Raw genomic sequence first — 21,023 nt, 5'->3', positions numbered from 1 at the left:
GAGCGCAACAAATCAATACATGCAACTGTTCTATTCTGAAAATATGGGGCTTTCATTTATTTACACATAATAACTAATAAAAGTCAAACAATAGACCGTGTATGGCAAGACGTTTGAAAAGATACAGTCAATTATGAACAAAACAGAAAGATTAGCCAGACCATTATAGTTCAATACTTTCTCATTTATAATCTCTATTATTTTACATTATTATACACAATTTAAAAGTATCTAAAAGTGTCCAGTGACATTCAAAAAGTCAATTGAAGAGCATCATTTGTCAGTGCAGGATTCCCCGGTGTGGTCAGTACTGCTTGATGAGCCTCTGCCTCTGTGAAGTCTTCCTTAGCAGGTGTCTGAAGTCGTATGGATTGTCCTCTTTGTGACTTTCGGTGGAGGCCATTCTCGGGACAGAGCGCCTGCACACAAATGCCAAATCGTGACTTTGAGCTCAGAGAGAGGGCAGAACCGAGCAGAAAAAAAAAAAAAATCAGAACTAAGAGAGATATAGAGGAAGTGTGAACAGGGGAAAAACATGGAGTGATTCATGTTGAGGACACATTTATCATTACCATGTCATTTATCATGTTGTGTGCTGTCAGGAGGAAAGGCCTGCAGCTCTGGAGGGAAAATACATGTACATACAGTCGTTATTAAACTGTTTGACCAGGCACATGTATACAGACACACTGCCTGGATCACAGGTTTTATATTGGAACATGGCCTCAGCAGTGAACGCTCATATTTCAGCTACCATTTTGTATGCTGTTTGATTTGTATTGGATATTTACCTGCAAAACAATATTCAATAGGTTGCGTTCAAGTAACATCATAAAATTCTATATTAGTTTAAAATTGAGCCGACAGAATGATAGAGTTTACAGTTTAACTATCAAATTGTAGATCTATTGATTTTGTTTATGGTTAGTATCTCTGTAATTACTGGGCTAATCCACATGAAACAAAACTGGCATAAAGTCCAACATCTTTGCTGTTAAGAATAAACAAATTAGAAATTATTATATTATTACATATATGCCCTCCATCAGAAATTATTATATTAAATTGTAGAACATAACCTATTGAACTCAACTCGGCAAAAACAACATGTTTCTATCGTTAACATCGTACTGTCCAGTCTAACAAAAACTACAATATTGAGTATCAGATGTTGTTAGAACAATTCGTGACAAACCTGTTTTCTGAGTTGCGTCTCTTAGGCAGCTGTTCGGTCTGAGCTCTCTCCCTCTGCCCTCTCTTCTCTGGAGACACGCTCCTGCTCCCAGACCCTCTCTTCTCTGGAGACACACTCCTGCTCCCAGACTCTGACCTCTCTGCAGACTGGCCTCTCTCAGGTGTGGAGGTGGGAGACAGGCCAGGGTAGTACTGGTCATCAATGTCTAGCAACTTTCCAGGCCTGTAAGAGAGAAAATGTTAAAGCAACTGTAGTAGGGTATTTAAGTTTTGGTACTCTAAAGGTGTATGCATATCAAATAAAGATGAATGGAAAATAAAATAAAACTGGGTTGTTTAATTTTGTAATAACATTTTTGTAAAAAAAAAAAAAAAAGTTTTGGTCAAAGAATAATGTATGGCTTGGTTTACTCTCCATTAACTCATTCTAGTATATATGTTACATCTGATATAAAAAAAACATTGGTGTTACTTTAAGCATTACATATTTTTGTCAGGGGTTGGTATTAAGCAGAAAATATATGTTTAGTTCATTAGGGACAGTTCTCGATTTTGAACTATAAGTGAAGAACATGTTTCAGAACTGTTAGCTCCACCTACTTAGTCCCTTGTCTTCCCTCCCTCTGATACTGAACCATGTCAGATTCACAACTGTGTTGGATAGTCACAGGCAGTTTCCCCATAGCCCTCTCCCAACAACATCTCTGACTAGATACAATTTTCTGTCCCTGGCAGTTGCCTCCATATGATTCATATTTGGAACGTGGTGGCTAGCACGTTAGCTATGTCCATTTATATATACAGTCTATGCAATAAAATGTGAGTTTCCCCCCATCAATAGCTGCTTTTACAATACACAATGTTGTACAAGCTTTTGGTCAAATGACTGGTGTTAACTGGCATTAGTAGATTAAAAACATTGGGCATATGAGTGTATAAATATCCCCTTAAAATGAAATTAAATGACTTTTTCATGACCAAACATGTGTCTCATTCTGGATATAATCTATCAATGTATTTCCATAGGCACTGGGCATTTTATCTGTACAGTGCAGTAGGGGTGTAATTATTGAGTCTCCAGTCTGCATCTCTCTGCCCACCACACTGTGTAAAAGCATCTATCAGCATCACAAAGGCTAGTCTCACTGCGGCTGTTCTGTAGCTGGACCTATGTTTTGACCTCAATATGAACCGAGCCAGAGGAAAAAAGAAAAGAAAGTCTATGTAGATCAATACGCCTCACATATTTGAACATATGCTGATAACAGATAGTGAGTTTCCTTCCAGTAATTATCTTAGCTTAGTTACACTGACACCACACTTCTCTGTGTTGGAGCCGGGACCCCTGGGGACATGGCTGTGCCCTGTTGGTCAGCTTATGGTCACAAGAGAGCTCCCCTCATCTTTGGCTGGCTGCTATTGCTAACCACCTCTGCTCCACTGTGGGCTGGGCAGCACTGGACTAGATCAGGCTATAAACTATAGTGTTTTAGTGAGTAGAGCGTTGGCTATGGAGCATTCTCCTCTAAATGGTAAGTAGACTCATGTACTTGATGACACAAGTTTAGTGACAACTCATATGATCTTTCTAATACATGTGGCAATAACATTTTTTTTCTTCAATTTTGTTTTGTCTGATTAAAAACTGAAACAAATATATTTCAATATTCATTATCTGATAATGCTTTCAATGACAGTGGATTGGAGGTAAACCTCTCGATAGGAAAGACCCAAGATGATAATTGACTATGTGATATTAAAGGGACAGTCCGGAATTTTGGACATAAGACCTCATTTCCTAGTTAGCCACAGTGTTGTAGACGTGTGGAGACATATTCCATCCAGTCCTTGTATTTGCAGAGGTCACTGCTGCTAGGCTAGCGCATGTCAATGGCCATTGTTAGCATGCCACTAAAAACAGTTTTACCCACTCTACAGTGCAGCCAAGGGAAAACAATTATAATGTCACACTCTTGATGTAAATGTGTCAGTAGAATAATTTTAGAAGTATAACCAACCTTGCATTTGGTGGCCACACCAGCTTGTCAAAGCCTGACACGGTCAGATCTCAGAAGCTAAGCAGGCTGGGTCTGGGTAGTACTTGGATGGGAGACTGCTAGGAATTCCAGGTGCCACAGTGGGGTGCCAGTGGTAAAAAACTGTCATCGTGTCCTTAGGCAAGACGCTTCACCCACATTGCCTAGTATGAAAGTGATGGTGGTGGTCGGAGGGGCTGATGGCGCAGATTGACAGCCTCGCTTTTGTCGGTCTGCCCCAGGGCAGCTATGGCTACAATAGTAGCTTACCACCACTGAGTGTGGAGTGACTGAATAATGAACTGTAAAGCGCTTTAGATATCTTGAAAGACGCTAAATAAATTCAATCAATCAATCAAAACCTTGCATTTGAAGGATTTATGTCTGAGCGGCAGTGAGTTGTACTTCCTGATAGAAAGCTTGGCAGTGGCAGACTGATATCAACTAGCATCTATCTACCAACTGAGAAAATAGTCCCTCGACATGCAATGATTCATGTGATGCAAGGTTAGTTTTATTTCAAACTCTATCAACACAAACATTCACATCAACAGTCTGGAGTAATAATAGATGACCATTGACATGCACTAGCCAAGCACCAGCGACCTCTGCAAATACAAGGGCTGGATGGAATATTTTAAAAAGTGTCTCCATATGTCTCCAATACTCTGGCTAACTAGGAAATGAGGTCCTATGTTTAAAATTCCAGACTGTCCCTTTAATCTCACTGTATGGCCCTAATTTACAGAGTACATTTTCAAATTACCTGACACAACCTGAACAAACAATCACATAACTTCCGCTGCTATAACAAAATTACATAGAACCAATCTGAGCATTATTTGAATACATTTTACCAGACCATTATAATGCCACAGTTAGTTGAGTTTTCATACTAGACAGATGAGGGTTAATGAGCTTATATTGCGCAGTTTTCTGATTTATGTTATAATGCTGAATGATGTCAGCCTAAAAGGTAAAAGGTTAACTTGAAAACTACCACTACATGACATCACAACGTGGAACAGAGCATTTTGAGCTTTAGAGATGTAGACAGACTAAAATAAAGAGTTACTCAAACACTTGTGAATGAAAAAAAAATACAACTCCAGATATGGTTTAGAGCTCACAATTGTCCACTGTGTGTAATATCGAACCTTTAAGCTCATCTTCATGTATAGAACTGTAAGGAAACTAAAACAGTCTAAAACAAAAGCAGACAGCCCAGGGAGCGCTGCCAGACAAAGCCCGCTTACATCAATTTGATAGCGAATGCAAGCACATAGTTATGTAGAGACGACAGGTACCCCTCCACTTCACATAATAATAAGAACAACACACATATTTTTCCCCAGACCTTTTATAGATGTCTTTTTGCTCTCTCTTAAACGCCCTCCCTCCTTCTTATCAGCGCCACACTCAGACCTGCTCCTCCTCTACCTCCCACTCTCTCCCACTCTGTCCCGTCCTCCTGCTGTCAGCACGGGCCTGCGATGCTATCTGTCCTGGTGACCTTCTCGTCCTTAATGATGCATGTAAACAGGCCCTGTCCATCGCCGTTGCCACTGCCTTTATTTATCTGCTAACAAATGATTACCCTTGATGTTTAGCCCTCCCCACCTGTGCGTGTGTGTTACGTAGGGGGGAGCGTGGCCCTCTCTAACCCTATCGCTCCATCTATCTGCTCTCTCCGTGTGGGATCTGGGTTTAATATGTATGGATGCTCTTACATTATCTCCGCATAAGGGTGGTGTTAATGGTAAGGGAAGGGTAGCATAAGCTGGAGGTAACGTGGTGAGTGTTAAAGAAATGGAACTGGTCACTCACCCGCCTTTCCTCGATCTGCGTTTATCGTCATGGACTGAACGCTGGAAATAGAGAATACATGCATTATTGTTATATTAGTTTTACCCTATCAGAAGTCATTTGTGAGCGAGTGCTTCTTTGTTGTTTTATTGGACAAAGCCAAAATTTGCTTTAGCTATGGCTCTAAGGTTTAGTGGTAGCTGATGCACCAATTACAAAAATTACTTCCCTCAAAAATGGTTACAACTATAATATTTTGTAAAAAAAAAAATGTAATAAATACATTTTTGAGTGTACATTGATAAGAGTGGAATTCAAAGTAAAACTAGTAGTATAGGTTGTCCCATTATTATTTGTAGCTGTAGTAACAAAAAGAAAAACTGTATTTTCGACTAATAGTGACAAAAAGTGGTATTCATAAATTAAGCTGTAAAACCAAACTATAAACCAAAACAAACTTTGCAAATCAGATTATTTTTTATTATGTTGCCAATTATAAAAATATATGGAAAAAAACAGTAGTGCTAAACCATGATTTGCTAAATATGGATGTGATGTATGGAAAAGCGTGTGTTGAAAAGAGTAGTTGTATCAGTATGTTGTCTGGCTCACATGGAGGAGGTTGTAGTAAGTTGAGTCCTCTGGAGAGTTGAGGGTCTTGGGCTGCTGTGACCTGCGGGGGGTCCTTGAGCTCCTCTTCTCCGCTGAAACAGGACAACAACACTCAGTGCTCACACCAATGTATATTCAACTATATATGTGAGGAAAAACTAAGGCTTACTTTTGTTAGAGTATTGTCAGTGTTACAGTACAGTAACAAGAGGGGCAATACTTACTTAAAGCTACCATTCGTTAGTTTATTTATTTATTTTTTACCAGTAGTTGTCAGATCTGAAACGTGTTCCCCCTCCCCTCACCTGGTCTTTTCTAATCTAAACTTTCAGACTGCAGTAATGTAAAAAGCATCTAATGGTGGTATGTGAGAATACAACAAGACAAGGTCAGCCAGTCTAATTATAAATGGTAGCTTTATATCATTGTTGTTAATGTTGTCAAATGTTGTTAAGAGCATGGACTATACACTTAAACAGAGATATCACTTTACTATTGACTGGAAGAGGACACAGCAAGTTTTTAATGTTTTTTTTTTCTTTTTTGCACATTTTATTCCAATTTTGCCTATTTTTAAAACTACAATTTTGAGATTTTTTTTAACATTATGACATACATACAGCACACATACTACGTATTCAGTACATCATATCACAAATAAACACGTTTCTTTCACATGCCATACAGGTATACAACGCATTTCTATAATTGAATTACTGTGTTATGTATTATTATTATTATTATTATTATCATTATTGTTGCTGCTGCTGAAAAATTAATTTCCTTCAGGATGAAGAAAGTTTCTATCCATCTACTTCAATTTGCTTGTCTTGTATTCTCGATAGCAGACAGGTTGTGGTTGCTTGCTCACTGTATCATGGCAGTGTCAGACCCTACAGTTTTACATTACATGCGACTGGACAAACAACGGCAACCAGCTGCGTGTTCCACTCTAACCTTCGACCCTGTCGCCCCTATCGACCTGACCTCCATCTCCACTGCAGTTTAACCCTTAGGCCTTTGGTGGCTTTGAATTTTCCAACCCCTGAACACTTGTTCTATAACTTTGTGGCAATTCAATTCCTCATCATCGCTCTGGCATGAAATGGGAGGTGTTAGCTGTGTATTGTATGTAACTGTCTGTTGATGCGTGACCGTGCTAATTCAATCATAATTTTCATTGACCTTTGTTTACAGCAGGAGATTAATTACAGCTAAGGCATAAGAAAAAAAAATCCCAAACAATCCATCATGTACAAATCTGATGTAAAGGTGCGTTCAAACTTTGTCGTTTTCATACTACGACTCCATTTAAAGGTCACCGTGTATTACCCCAATGACGAGAGCCAATTTCACATACTTATTATGAAACCTCGCCATAATTGTTGAAACGCTCGGTGGTGAAAACAAGATTAACATTTGATGACCTTTCCCATGAAGAACAATGTGACTCAGCCCTCATTTGGTGCGTCACAAGTGATTGGTATGAAGTCAAATTTATGAGGACGGACCAAACTGGCGATGAGGAAATGACCTGATGAGATAATAGGGGATTATTTTATATGAGTGGAAGGCTTTGGAAATAATATTGGTAATTCATTCAGTAATATCCTTGGCAAGTTTTTGTTCTCATCAAAATGTGTAAGAGGTACTTTTAAGGCTGCTACTATTATTGCTATTAATTTTACAAAAAATGTTAATATACTATGTCTATTACACTTACTATTGGTATTAATATTGCTATTACAGTCACTGTCACTATTACTAAAACTTGAAAAAAAAAGCATGACTTCACAATGAAGCCGGAGGATACTGACCTTGACTTACAGTATGTTGTTGTGTACAAGTCTGTGTCTTGTGACTTTTATAACTTTATAACACTATGCCATAGCAATCTAAATCTGAAATCTATCTGTATAGTTAATACTGGTACATTTATAGAAAGATTTATTAACATGAATTGTCTCAGTTCAAATAAACAATTACAAATCTATACTATTACTATCAGTTACTATTACTGTTACTATTACAATTATTATGATTGTTACTATTATAATTTCTATACTGTTGCTGATACTGTTACTATTACTGTACTGTTACTAGTAGGGATGTTACAATAACCAAAATATCGTGACATCAAAGTTCTCACAATAATATCGTGGACCATCACAATGTATCAAATTACAAGTCTCTTTGCTTAAATTATGAGTTATGGTGCAGCGATAGCTAAAAAAAAGACAGAGAACAAGGAGAGACAATGATCCTTTGCTCCATTTCAGCATAGAATACAAGCAGAAATAACAGTTCTAAGCACTTTTAAGTCTTAGTTCTTTCGATTAAGTCTTGTCAAGACATTTTAAGGAAAAAGGAGCATATTAACAGTTTCGTTTGCCTCCACAAAATAAATAAATATCTAATATCTAATACCTAATCATGAGATGTATATCGTGAAAAATATCATACCGAGAGATTTGGATATTGTTACATCCCTAATCGTGAGCCTCCCCACCATATCGTGAGCTTTCCCACGATATCGCAATAAATATCGTACCGTGAAGTTCAGATCATGACGATATCGTATCGTGAGACTTGGATATCGTTACACCCATAACTGTTACTATTATTATACTGTTACTATAACAATTACTATACTGTTGCTGATACTGTTACTATTACTGTACTGTTATTATTGCTATTGTCATTACTATTGCTATACTGTTACAGTTGCTATTATTGTTATAAATACTATTTATATTGTTATAAATACTATTTCTAACTGTTATCATCGCAATTGGCTAGCATAACCTTAACAGTTGAACAAATTCAAATTCTGTCAGAAAACCTCTATAGTTTTTAATGAGCACAAAACAATTATATTTCCCCTTCATCATTATGATTCAATGACGTCCAAACCAACAGCGAGGGTGACATTTTCTCCACCAGCTTTTTCCCGGACACTGAACTTTCAATTATCCCCCCCCCTCCCCATCCAAAAGCAATTACATCTATCGCCTGTACACATCACATTTGATTTTTGATGACACGTCAGGTAGAGGAGCGCTTCCTGTTTGGGCACTTGACTCGCAGTTTTTCTGATGTAATCACAACTCACGAGGAAGAAAAGAGCATGTGAACCGGAGATAGCATCAAGGGAGTACTGTATTAAAGTCCCTAGCTGCCGTTCTGAATGAGCAGGCCTGGACAACACAATTCAGTCTAGTTCGGTCAGGTTCAAGAGGAAATACTGTAAGTTACTATAACTATACTATACAGCAGAAGACCGGTTATAGAAATTAAGCATTCCATAGTGACTTATTTATGCTTATTGGGACTTATTTACGTCCACTTTCCAGTCAATGTATTGTAAGGATTGTAATTTTGGAAAAAAATATAATATCGCAATGATTTAAATTGGTCAATTTCAAACTCAATTTTGATACTAATAGACTCGATACTGATTACCAATTCCGATACTACAGTAGAATGTCATTTTGAACATTAAATAATAGTACCATGTGGTCTTATATCTGTAATCTGTCAACCAGATATATGGTTTTATTCTTTTCTAATACTGCTCAAGATCATTCTGAAGCTAATCAGGTAAGGTTAATTACTGTATTGATACTTCAAGTTCAAGTGAGTATATACTTTCAATACTAATTTTAGTATTGATAAGTATCTGATTTTCAATACACTGCAGGTCTAAACTGCAAGGTTAGCAGATTTTTTTTACATGGAGACAAAATATATTGTTGTTTGCCGATAATATTATAATGCATAAATAATTGCAGTTGAGTAGTCATCACATTTTGGCCCTACTTTTTCTGCTTCATACTTGTGTGCAGCGTATTAATACAAAATATGCTGTTTGTTTGTCTTTAGTGAATAGATGACAAGAACTGATAAATCAAAGCCTGACTGTCATTCATAATTATGCAATGAAAAACAATGTGGAGCATATTGTAAACACATATTAACCCGGGGTCCGCTCATGACACAATTTTGTATTGTATCTAATGGATTATAATGTGCTTTTCATCAAGCCAATCTGCCTTATCTCACCTGGTTGGGCATTCGGAGGAGCGTGGCCGTTCACCATGTTTTCCTTCACATTGTTCTCGGGCTTTGATTGATGGGCCTGGCGCTTCTCGTTCAGTTTTTGCTGCCGGCTGGCAAAGTCCTGAGCTGCCTGTGCGATCTGTGCACAGACAAGGGAACAAACATGGAAAATAAGACAACAAGGGACTCATTTATTCATAAGTATTGAGTAATTTGTTTGTATAAAGTTGTTGCCTTCAGCGACTTTAGGCTTTACAAATATGATAAACTTCCACTCCCCAGAGAAAGTGTTGCCACAGATGCTTGAAAACAAATTAACAGAGAAGTGCCAGCTAATGTGCAACTAAGGGTAGAAGGCAATATTGAGCTGCACAACCTGTAAAGTTCCTACCAATAAAAAACCTTTAAAGCTTGACATTCATCAGCTGACACACTGTACTTAAATTGTGTGCAACTAAATTTTTATGGTTTAAAGGTGCTCTGCATAACTTTTCCAGTGCTGCTACCCACTTGCTTGTCTCCGTAACAGAAAGTGACACTAACAGGCCAAGTCTTTGATTAGGTCTGTGGACAGGTGAGCCTACTCAAGCCACATATTCAGATTTATTCAAATACCCCAGACTCAGTTCTTGCTATAGCACAATTTTGACCATAGACACATTCAAAGCAAGATCTCCATAGAGATTGGCAGAAAAGAAGGTGGAGGACCCTCAACCATAAAAGTTGGAATAAGCAATAAAATTCCTTACTCACCTCTTTAGAAAAGTCCTCCAGTTGCTCTGCATCATTTTGGGCACTTTGCTTGTTGGCTTTGAGGTTCTTTCTTTCTTTGTACCCTCTGAAGTTGCTCTGGATCTTGACTGCGGCCTCCTCCTCTTCTTGCCTCTCCTTCTCGGCGTCACCTTCGTCTTTGCGTTCAATCACCACATCTGAAACATCTACCTCTCCTCCTTGCTCCTCTTTACTCTCCTCTCCGTTCTCCTCCTGTGCCTTCTTCTCTCTTTCTTCTCTTAGCTTCTTCCTCTCTTGATGGCCTCTGAAGTTGCTTTGAAGAACCGTAGCAGCCTTTTCTTCGTCCAGTCCATTCTGACCGTCCACTGGTTCTCCATCTTCTTGTTTTAGCTCTTCCGTCTCTGCTTCCTTGTTTGACTCTTCATTAGCATGCATTTCGTCTTTCTCAACCTCTTCATTATTAACTTCTTCTGTTGGTTCTGCATTTTTATCTTTCTTGGCTGGGATCTTGCCCTCTTCTTGTAGCCTCTTCCTCTCTTTGTGTCCCCTGAAATTGCTCTGAAGGACAGTAGCAGCCTTGGTCTCATCTTCCAAATTGCTATCTTGGTTTGTTTCTTCATCTCCTGGGGTGTTCTCGATAACTGAGTCACCTTCTGTTTCTGTGAGCTCTTCCTGTGCCTTTTCAGACGCTGTTTCTGCCTCTCCACTGCCCCCCTCCTCTGTGGTCTCAGTTGGTATTTCGAGTTCAGCTCCAGCCATGGTCTTCTTCCTCTCTTTAAACTTCTTCCTCTCTTTGTAGCCTCTGTAGTTGCTCTGGAGCACCACAGCGGCCTTGGCTTCGTCCTCACCATTGGACACCTGGTCTGGGCTTTTCTCCTCTGATGTTGGTTCCTCACCTGAAACCTTCTCAGATTCTGTGCTTTGTTCTTCTTGAGAGGCCTTCTCAGCTTTTTCTTTCTCAATGGCCTCCCTAAAACATACAACAGGGGTAAGTTCAAAGGTTGTGTTCATGCAGGCATTAGAAACTACATTAGCAGAGTCACACACGGAATATGCAGCTCTTTTTTAGAGGCGCCACTTTGAGCACATTTTTATTCAAAAGATATAATATTTTGTACTTCTTCAGTACTTTATGAAACAAATATAACTGCTGCTTATGAGAACAAAAAAAAAAGGCTAAAAAATTTCTCGGGGGACTGAAAAACATTCTGGATTACTTTGGAATCAATGAGAAAACAGTAAACTCTGAGGTGAGAGAAATTTGATTTTGTTTGTAAATGATGGGTGACTACTTAGCACCTTAGTTTCACATGTGTCACTGAAAAGAAGACATCTGATTCCTCAGACATGTTTGGTTCTGGCTTGAGATGTGACAGAGAAAAAATACAGAGGTGACCAGAAAAAATAAAGAGAGATTTGTCAGACCACTGCTGTAGAAACTATGCTTACTTTCCATCACACTGTAACCCACGAACAGCCAATTACATAGATTAAAAGTGCATTTTTATTCTTAAAAAGTAAAGATATTTTCACTTTTTTGGTTCAGTGAAAAGTAAACTTTAACTGTGTGTATTCCATATAAAAAAAGTTGTTCTCATCTCAGTTAGTTTACTTCTTTTCATGTTGTTGCTGCAATTTATCAGAAACAGTGTTTTAAGTTCCACCCTTGAAAACTTTACATTTCTTTTCGTTCCTTTTAAGTTGGGATCAGATTGATAATACATTTTGAAACTGCTGACTAAAAGCAAATACTGTACGTATATTGCGGAAATGTCTCACCGTTTTCTCTGGAAGCTCTTCCTCTCCTTGTGCCCTCTGTATCGAGCCTGAATCTTTGTGGCAGCTTTGTTCTTCTCATCCACCAGCTCTTTGTATTTCCTTCTGGCGAGATAACCCCGACAAACTGCGAACAAACCGTAATCGGATATGAAAAACATAAGTGTCTCACAGTCTGTACATTCAAATGACTGGATCTTATTGTTCTCACCGGCCTGAAACTGCATGATGAATGCTTCCAACTTGGCTTTGCTTTTATCGTCTGCCACTTTCTTTCGGGCTTGATGACCTCTGTAAGCTGTGCAGATCAAAACAAACTGAATGTCATAATGAAGGACTGTTTCAGAAAATGTGGAAGAGAGGATGAGGGACAGTGTATCGTGTAAAAGATGAGGGCAAAAGAAAAGGATGAATTGGAGACTGAGCAATGGATGTTTGAATCCCCTTTCCCTTTGCTCTCCACTCTCCTCCTTCAGAGTGATATCACACACAATCAGTGTACATTTCGCTAATGGAAGTACCGAGCATTGTATTAGGTTTGTGAAGTTGTAGTATATTGTTTTGTATCATGCTTTTGTATATTTATGGAAAATAGTTGGAACATGGGTGACATTGACTTGTGGGCTGAGCATGATGAGGGAACAATATTATAACATGGTAGAAAGCTCCACAAAGTATTTTTTTAAATGTTGCACCTTGTTAGGGAATAACAGAATAACTAATGAGAGAATAACAGAATAATCACTAATGTTATTGGGTCAAACTGTACTCTATGTTGATACCGTGTTGTAGCTTGACTGTACATTACGTCCAGCAGGATTGATCTAATAACATTAGCTAAATAGTCAGTAGTTATTTTGTTGTTCCCAACACACCTCACAGTTTTTGCTATTATTGTTGTTTTTGTTTTTTTTTAGTTCTAGGTAGGTAGATAGTTGCAGGTGTGATAGTGGTACCTACCTGACTGAATAACCAGAGCACTTTGTTCCCGCTCCTTTAACATGCGGCGGTAACGTTTGGCAATTAACCAGCCACGCACACAAGCCTGGAGCAGGACGATGCGCTGTGTGGTATGCTGCACCATCAGGTTCAGCTGCTCTACATGGTAATACTTAAGGAACACCTGGGGATAAACAGAAATAAAAATGTTTTAATTGTAACATGTTTTTAATTTCCTATCCAAACACATATATAATAAATAGTACATCTGTAAAAAATAAAATGTATATTCCTTGCATGTGGCAATGGTTATGTCTGCCTGTACACCAAAAATCTGATCTTTATCTGATTTCTGGGGTTATTGAAATGTCAGTTGAATATGATGTGAGTAACTGATTTCTTTCTGATCACATCTGAAAGTGTTGACAAGGACAATTATGCAAAAAGGGCAAACTAATGTGACACAGACAAAAATGAAAGGGAAACTGTTAAATATTGAAGTAGTCATTTTGAAAAGCATTGTGTTTCCAAATACAACTCTAAAAACCGACTAATTAACTGATATGTTTCAACAGGTCTTTTGGGCATTCAAGCACAAAGTCAGATCTTACCTGATTTTCTGGGAAAGTAAATGTACCCGGTGTGCTACATTGCCTTAAAAGTATGAGCAACAAATGTGTCACTCCAAATCAGAAGTGAAAACAGAAAATGGGTAGGTGATGAAGCAATTATTAGTAGATAATAATAAGATAAGATAATTGCTGCAAATTGCTTATTCAAAAAGAGAAAAATACTACTTCACTCCTTCCAAATATAATTTGAGACTAATCCAAGGTAATAATTTGTATGGTGTATGAACCTTTGTCTTTCCCATGGCCCAGTTCTCCAGGTTGGCTTTCTCCAAAATTGCAGAACATGTTTCTGGCGTTGCAGGTGGCTCCTCGTTTGCATTGAAAGCCAAAATAAAATACCTATAAAAACACCCATATTTAGCCATATTTTAGTCAAACTTCATGAACATGACTGTTACACTGACCTCTTGACAAAATTGGCAAACAGTATGCGATGGGAGTAGCCTTGACGCCTGATCTTGGCTGTCTCCAGAACCCCCGTGTACCGCAGCTGGAGGAGCACTTTCTCCCGGTCAAAGTTACTGGCCTGGCGGTCATTGTTTGGTTTGATGCAGCGCACAAAATGGGGTTGTCCTGCCACCATCTTAGACAGCAGGTCCATCAGAGAGTACTGGAGGTAATACAAGATGGTTGCAATTTTGAAAGATCAATAAAATAAGAAAAAAATATTTGGTTGGGATTAAATAGAAATTACTCTGAAGTAGGAGGCCACAGTTTGCGTTCTCATGTTGGTGGTTTCTCGTGGGTGGTAAGGTGTGTCTCGGTCAGACTGCAGAGATACAAATTACCAAGGTCAAATACATGAATAGCAGCAAAAAAAATTCTGTTTAAAGATTCTTTGATGGAAGATAAACAGGTTGAGAAAGGCTTAGATAATACACAATATATTAGGTTTTGATAAATAATTCTTGCAAAACTGACCATGAAAAGTGTACAAATACAAAGTAGGTTATAAATACAGATGGTTTACCAGTTATCAGTGTTTTTGGTGATATTGGAGGATTTACCCAGCTATTGGTATCCAGTATTGAAAATTTGGCTGATATTTGGCACCAATATATGTGCCCATGTGTCATTTCAGACTCATGAGTTAAAATATGCCAAATAAATACATTTTGTTATTATTTTTTATAAGGGTGAGTAGTTTGCAAACTTGACTAACTAACTTAACATAGATTTGACCTTCTGGATTTTAAAAGCTTAATATTAGTTTCTGCAAATATCAGTAATTAGTCACAACAGCAAGACAAATATCAGATATCGGGATTGGCAAAAAAAAAAAAAAAAAAAAAATCCATATCTGACCATAGTTATAAGTATATACACCATTATAAACACACATTCATCTATCAAGTTTACTTTTTATTTTACATATAACTGTAGGGCTGCAAGTCCCACAAAGAACCTTTAAACCTTGTGAACACATAAACATTACTTCAAAGACAAAGTAAAAAAATATAAAGTTGTTAAATGAAAGGAAAAAATTTAAATCACTGTATTAGAAAGAGAAGGGTGTATCTATTCTGCAAAACACTTCTTCTAAAAACAACGGATTGTTTTTAGAAGACCACAGTCACCGTTTGCATGTGCATTATGTCATCACATGGCACATCGAGAAAGCTTTTTTTGTCAGGGCTGAATTCCAGAGAAGGAGACTGTAAAGAGATATGTCATCATATAAAACACTGTATACAAATTATTCTTAACATAAAAGTGTGTAGAAAGCCTAACCCTCTAGTGGACAGGTAGTATAATGCAATCTCAAAACCAAAATAGCCTACAGTAAGTAGTATGTTTGAGATTGCATTATACTACCTGTAACTGTATTAAGATAAGACATAAACTGTAATAGTATACATGGGTACTTGTTAAGAATACACCAGGGAGCAGCACATTTAAAAGCACAAGAGCCCCACACTGTTTGTAGAATGTAACCGCTCTGAGCTTCCTCTTAGGATCCTTTGATGAGCTTTTTTCTAAAATATGCAGATAAATGGAAATAGATTCAGGGCGCATCAAGCACAGTTCATTTGAATGGAGCTACTGTCAATTGCTTTTAGGTTAGAGTAGTGCCTCAAGACTACATTTAGCAGAATTGTAATCCAGTGCCGCCACAATTTAAACTAATTTGCTATTACACAGAACGTAATTAAGTCAACAAATTGGGCAATGGTAACAAGAAACTTTTTATGGTGTTGGAAATAGTGTGTGAAACAGAGACCAAATACTGGCAAGATATCAGGTTTAAATAGTGGTTTTCATATTATCACTACATGAAACCGAGTTACAGAATATTGGCCAGTTTCATTTTGCTGTGTTTAATCTAACAGAGAATATAGTAGTACCTCATAGAAGAGGCTGTATTTCGACAAACTACACAACACAAATATTTAAGGGTGGACTATTATTAAAGGGCCTGAACCCATTTTTTTCATGTATTTGAGCAAAATTTGTCTGGCCCTAGAACAGATATATTATATAAGCAGCTCTTGAAGTACACCGTGTACTGTACTGTCTGCATCTAATTATAATAGATAGCGCGTGGATAGCATGCTAGTTGTTGTTAGATTGGCTGTGATGACAAAACTCTACTCTGGTCTCTGAAAGTTGTGAAAAGCATAAATAAACTTATTTTGGACCTCTGCAAAATGTTTAACTTGTTCTGTTTTCACATTTTAAAGACAGGTACAGTGCCTTTATGCATGTACTTTTGAAATGTATGCTTAACCAGTTTCAACACGACTACACAAGTACTAGTACTATTTGAAATACAATTTACCTGGATGAAAGAACAAGACCTGTACAAAGAAAGCACTCCCATCTTTCAGAGCAGAAAGCAGAGAAAAGGAGAGAGGAGAGAAAGTAAAGTTTATTAAAGTCACCAAAGAACAGAAAGTGTAATTAAAGTATGAAATCAAAAGAGAATGGAAAAGTGAGGAGGAGTTAATTCAAATACCTCTTCATATAAAGTTATAGAGATAAGTGAACAGGGACAGTGGTGTGAGTACCTTGGAGAGGTTGGTGGTGCGTGTCGTGGCTCGAGGGCTGCGCAGTGTGTTTATGCCTTTGCCCTTGGTGTGGGCAAGGTTACCTGGGAAATAAACAGAGGGACAGTTAGCAGAATGGGCCTAGGGACACACTGGCATCTCAACTCATACAATGTCAGAAGTGCTTTAATGGAAATGTCAATAGTATTATTCTGGTCTTCTAGTGAGGTTCAAACTAGGGTTGCAAGATTCATTGAAATTTAATCAAAATTGTCATTTGAATGGGAGCAATTAGCAAATCCAAAGTTCCCAAATTAATACCACAAACAATAAAATATCCTGTCTTATTCTGCATGAAAACGACCTTGTGAACCTTGTGGTTTGGATCTACACAAACGTGTGCTTAAAAACATGTTGTTTGTAAGATCATATTCTCCTAGATGGATGCGTTTCAAATGTAAACTTTGGAGAGAATCTGATTTTCAGATATAATGTATATATACTGCTGCCACAGCTGCCCTTTGGCAGACTGACAGAAGCAAGGCTGCTAATTACCACCATCACCCCCTCCGACCACCGCCTTCACTCACACACACACTCTCACACACACCACTTTCTTACTAGGCAATGTGGGTGAAGTGTATAGCCTAAGGACACAAAAATGTTTTTTTTGCCACTGGCGCCCCACTGTGGTACCTAGAATTCCCAGTGGTTTCCCATCTAAGTACTAACCAGTACTTAATTAGTACTTGGACTTAGCCCTGTTTAACTTCTAAGATCTGATGAGATTAAGCTCTGACAAGCCAGTATGGCCACAAATCCAATCCAAATTGAATTGTCTACTGTTCCTAATTCTTTTTGGCAAACTAGGTAAATTTGTAGCTGTGTAGTCAAAAATGGGTGTGTCCTGGTGCTGCTCCTGTGACCACTACAATTTATTTAAAAAATGGTTTTGGGCAGAGTGTTTAGACCCATTTTAATTAGATATTTTTTCCCCAATGGTTCAGCCCTAGTCTAAGACCATGACACTTATGTGACCAAAACTATTATGTGATTACTGCTACTTGTGATTGGCAGCTAAAAGAGTGAAGGACTAAAAGGTTAACAACATCCTGCTTTAATACTAAATCTGGTGGCAAACACAGAGCCAAAGTTCAGACCTGTTATGGTGAGTGGATGAGTGACGAGTTTGCAGATAAGCGCATTCTCCGAGGACCTCAGTAACAGGATGATGTCGGCTGGCAGGGTGTCTCTGTTCTTTGCCAAAAAGCCAGCTGCGTTGTAAATGACCTGATGGATTTGAAAAAGTAAAGTGGACTACTGATTCAGTTGTTGTGAGTATGGAGTATTGGCTTTAAATAGGATTGTAGTACCTTTCCTGCATAGTGCGTGATACCAAAACCTAGGTCGACTCTCATTGGGCGCCAGAAACTTTTGGCCTTCAGGTTACATTCAAATTTCTCTGTGTAAACACAAATGTTAAAGTTGAAGAATTCAACTTCTTAGTTAACTTTTAGATTTGCACAAAATGTTCCACAGTATGGCATTAAACTTATCTCATCTTAACTCAACTCCATGTAGACAAGCAGGTGACATTACCAGTCTGTTACAGGTCAAATTTGTGGAGAGGGACCATGCTCACAGTACGAAAGCATGTTTTTTAGGTAACAAAAACAACTATAATTGAATAAATGCAAGATTGATAGGCTTAATGCAATACATACTCCATGGAGACAAGTACTTGGCACACCCCATTAGTGTTTTTACGATACTATAATTTCAAACTCAATTTCAATACTAAGGAACAGATTTGATACTCTATACTGATTCTGATACCATGATAATAATAAGAAACACTCTTTCTTCAGCCGATATAATGTTATTTCCAACATTAAATTATAGTACTTTCTTTTATATTACTATGTAGTGTTATATCTGTGTAATCCCTCAGTCGTCACACAATTGACATATATTGTATCAGAAGCTTATTCATATTAAATAAATAAGCCCATTTCAAATTATATAACTCAACAAAGAATAGCGATACCTTCATAACACTAATAGGGAATACCATTGCAGTCTCTACCACTGTTCTACCCTGTTAAGGCTAAAATGATACACAGCGCGTGGGCGGACTTGTCTTGTCCCTGCATTAGCTGAAGGCACTGACCTACAAGCGTCTGGTCAGTGGCCTGTGGGAAGCGGCTCTCCTCGTCAAGCAGAGAGAGCATGCCCACAGGCTTCTGCAGGAACAGATCCAGCAGAGGCCTGTTGTCCTCGTACTCGATCATGCGCGCATCCACCTCCTCATTTAGGTACTCCTCCTGCACACAAACAGCACACACAGTCAATCCATGTACTTTTTATTTATAGACATAATATAATTTACAATAAGGTTTTCTTCTTCTTTGTTTTGTGGGGCAGGACAAGCATCATTACAGTTAGGGTGGATGACATGCCAAAAAAATCACATCAGGACTTTTTTTAGATACAATTTAGACAATGGTGGCAGTTAGTATGGTTTTATATGTTATTAACAGGTCATTCCATTCAAGCTAGGGCTGCGAGGTTAATTGCAATCAAATCGAAATTGCAATATGAGTGGACTCAATTAGCAAATCAGAAAGGCTGTAATTTTTGAAGTACCATCATTTCCTCCATAAACAACAAAATATTTAGACTTATTCTGCATAAAAACTTCTAACCCTGTAGTTTGGATGTGTACAAACATGTTCTGAAACACACAGTAAGTTTATATTACAGTATTTTTGTCAATTAAAATGTGAACTTTGAAGAGAATCCGTTTTTTATTAAACACAAGCCTAATTGCAATTGTTATAAAAACTGCAATTCAATATTTTCCCCAAATTGTTTGGCCCGGTTTTGCTTTTCGAATTAACACCTCATTGAGGTTGGTTGAATCCACCTGTCACTCACTTGGCATGACAGAGGCTGACCAATAGGAGTAGTGGGAGGAGTTGCATTATCGAAAAAGCACTAAATCGCATTTTGTCTTGAGATCAGAACACAATTCAGTTTTTTATCACCACACCTACCAACCCTACAATCAGTTCAACATGATCATAATTTTTGGAACAGTAATCACAATAATAATCAGATTAATGTCATAGGCCTACATTCAAGCAAGGTAATATTAATTTAACTTTCAAATGAGCAGCAAGCATGATAAAACACTTTGAGATTTGATCTGTGTTCTGTCCTCATTTACGCATTCATTTCAAAGCATTTAACAGCCAATCAAATGTATTACAATGTGTGCTTGCAATTGGATTAATTGTGGTCTTATGTAAGTCTTTTTTCAGTTAAAGGGAAGCAGAAATCCCACCTTATTAACTCAGAGATGCTAGTATGAGTCAGCTATGTTACTCTGTACTTCTATTCTGAGAAGGAAAAGGACGAAACAGGAACAAACAACATCAAATCAGAGTGCGCAATCTAGCATGAAATTCACAGTGTGAGCGGAATGAGCGGCGCACTGGGAAACCTACGGGACGCCAAACAGATAACCACAATATGCTAGACTTCAGACATATAAGGTGCAAATAAACGGTTATATTTTGAAGGGAGAGCAAGTGAAAACTAGTTTACAAGTGTGTGTTTATATGTCGACCAATTAAAGATGCACTATGTAACTCATCCCCCTGCTTGTCTCCATGGAGATTTCACTGCTATCCCTGGAATGTTCCACAGTATGGCATCACGCTTACATATTTAACTGTATTCAAGAAGCGGTGTTATATTGCGTAAAAGATACATTTGAAAACAAGCATTCGTAGTGAGAGCAGATTCGCATCTCCACAGATCTGACCTGTACCCTGGCCTGAGAGTGTCAGCTGCTGTACCCATGGAGATAGTATTATGTTCAGTGATGGGAAGAATACTTTGAAAATTTATCTCAGAATAAGATAAGTAAGACATTCTGATACATGGTTCTGAATACTTGGAATACTGTTACTTTGAGTTTCATTTAAATTAGTGTAAAAACGCAACATTGAACAAAAACAGCTTGATTCACCGTTTACTATCCATTTCTTATAATGTACATGTTACTTCCCAACACTATATGATATATTTAATACCGAACACATATGGTAGATTGTATATTTCAGATTATGTGAATCCGATCTTCACATTGTATAACTTCCATATGGCAAGTCCATAAAGGGCTGTATAGGGCAGTGTATTTCCGGGCAGGGTGCCAACAATACCCCAGAGTGAGTTTAACACTA

The 21,023-nt window shown here is 37.9% G+C and overlaps 1 protein-coding gene across 1 annotated transcript in view; it reads right to left on the bottom strand.

Moving 5' to 3' along the window:
- Nucleotides 1–291: 291 nt before the first annotated feature.
- myo3a (myosin IIIA) overlaps nt 292–21,023 on the bottom strand; it is a 52,614-nt gene continuing 31,882 nt past the window's right edge. The window contains exons 21-38 of the mRNA XM_020935622.2: nt 18,944–19,097; nt 18,147–18,235; nt 17,934–18,063; nt 16,795–16,877; nt 16,566–16,607; nt 15,358–15,441; nt 14,481–14,555; nt 14,191–14,396; nt 14,014–14,125; nt 13,176–13,338; nt 12,427–12,513; nt 12,219–12,342; nt 10,461–11,409; nt 9,711–9,846; nt 5,649–5,740; nt 5,058–5,098; nt 1,196–1,417; nt 292–419 (exon numbers count right to left, since the gene is read on the bottom strand). Coding sequence (XP_020791281.1) covers nt 305–419; nt 1,196–1,417; nt 5,058–5,098; nt 5,649–5,740; nt 9,711–9,846; nt 10,461–11,409; nt 12,219–12,342; nt 12,427–12,513; nt 13,176–13,338; nt 14,014–14,125; nt 14,191–14,396; nt 14,481–14,555; nt 15,358–15,441; nt 16,566–16,607; nt 16,795–16,877; nt 17,934–18,063; nt 18,147–18,235; nt 18,944–19,097 — 2,904 coding nt within the window. The 3' untranslated portion in view covers nt 292–304. The remainder of the gene's footprint in view (nt 420–1,195; nt 1,418–5,057; nt 5,099–5,648; nt 5,741–9,710; nt 9,847–10,460; nt 11,410–12,218; nt 12,343–12,426; nt 12,514–13,175; nt 13,339–14,013; nt 14,126–14,190; nt 14,397–14,480; nt 14,556–15,357; nt 15,442–16,565; nt 16,608–16,794; nt 16,878–17,933; nt 18,064–18,146; nt 18,236–18,943; nt 19,098–21,023) is intronic.

This window comes from Boleophthalmus pectinirostris, unplaced genomic scaffold (genome assembly GCF_026225935.1).
Source record: "Boleophthalmus pectinirostris isolate CB_2022bp ecotype Guang Dong unplaced genomic scaffold, ASM2622593v1 HiC_scaffold_15, whole genome shotgun sequence".
Lineage (NCBI taxonomy): Eukaryota > Metazoa > Chordata > Actinopteri > Gobiiformes > Gobiidae > Boleophthalmus > Boleophthalmus pectinirostris.
The sequence above is the reverse complement of the archived record's forward strand: the minus strand, read 5'-3'. Positions and strand labels throughout refer to the sequence as shown.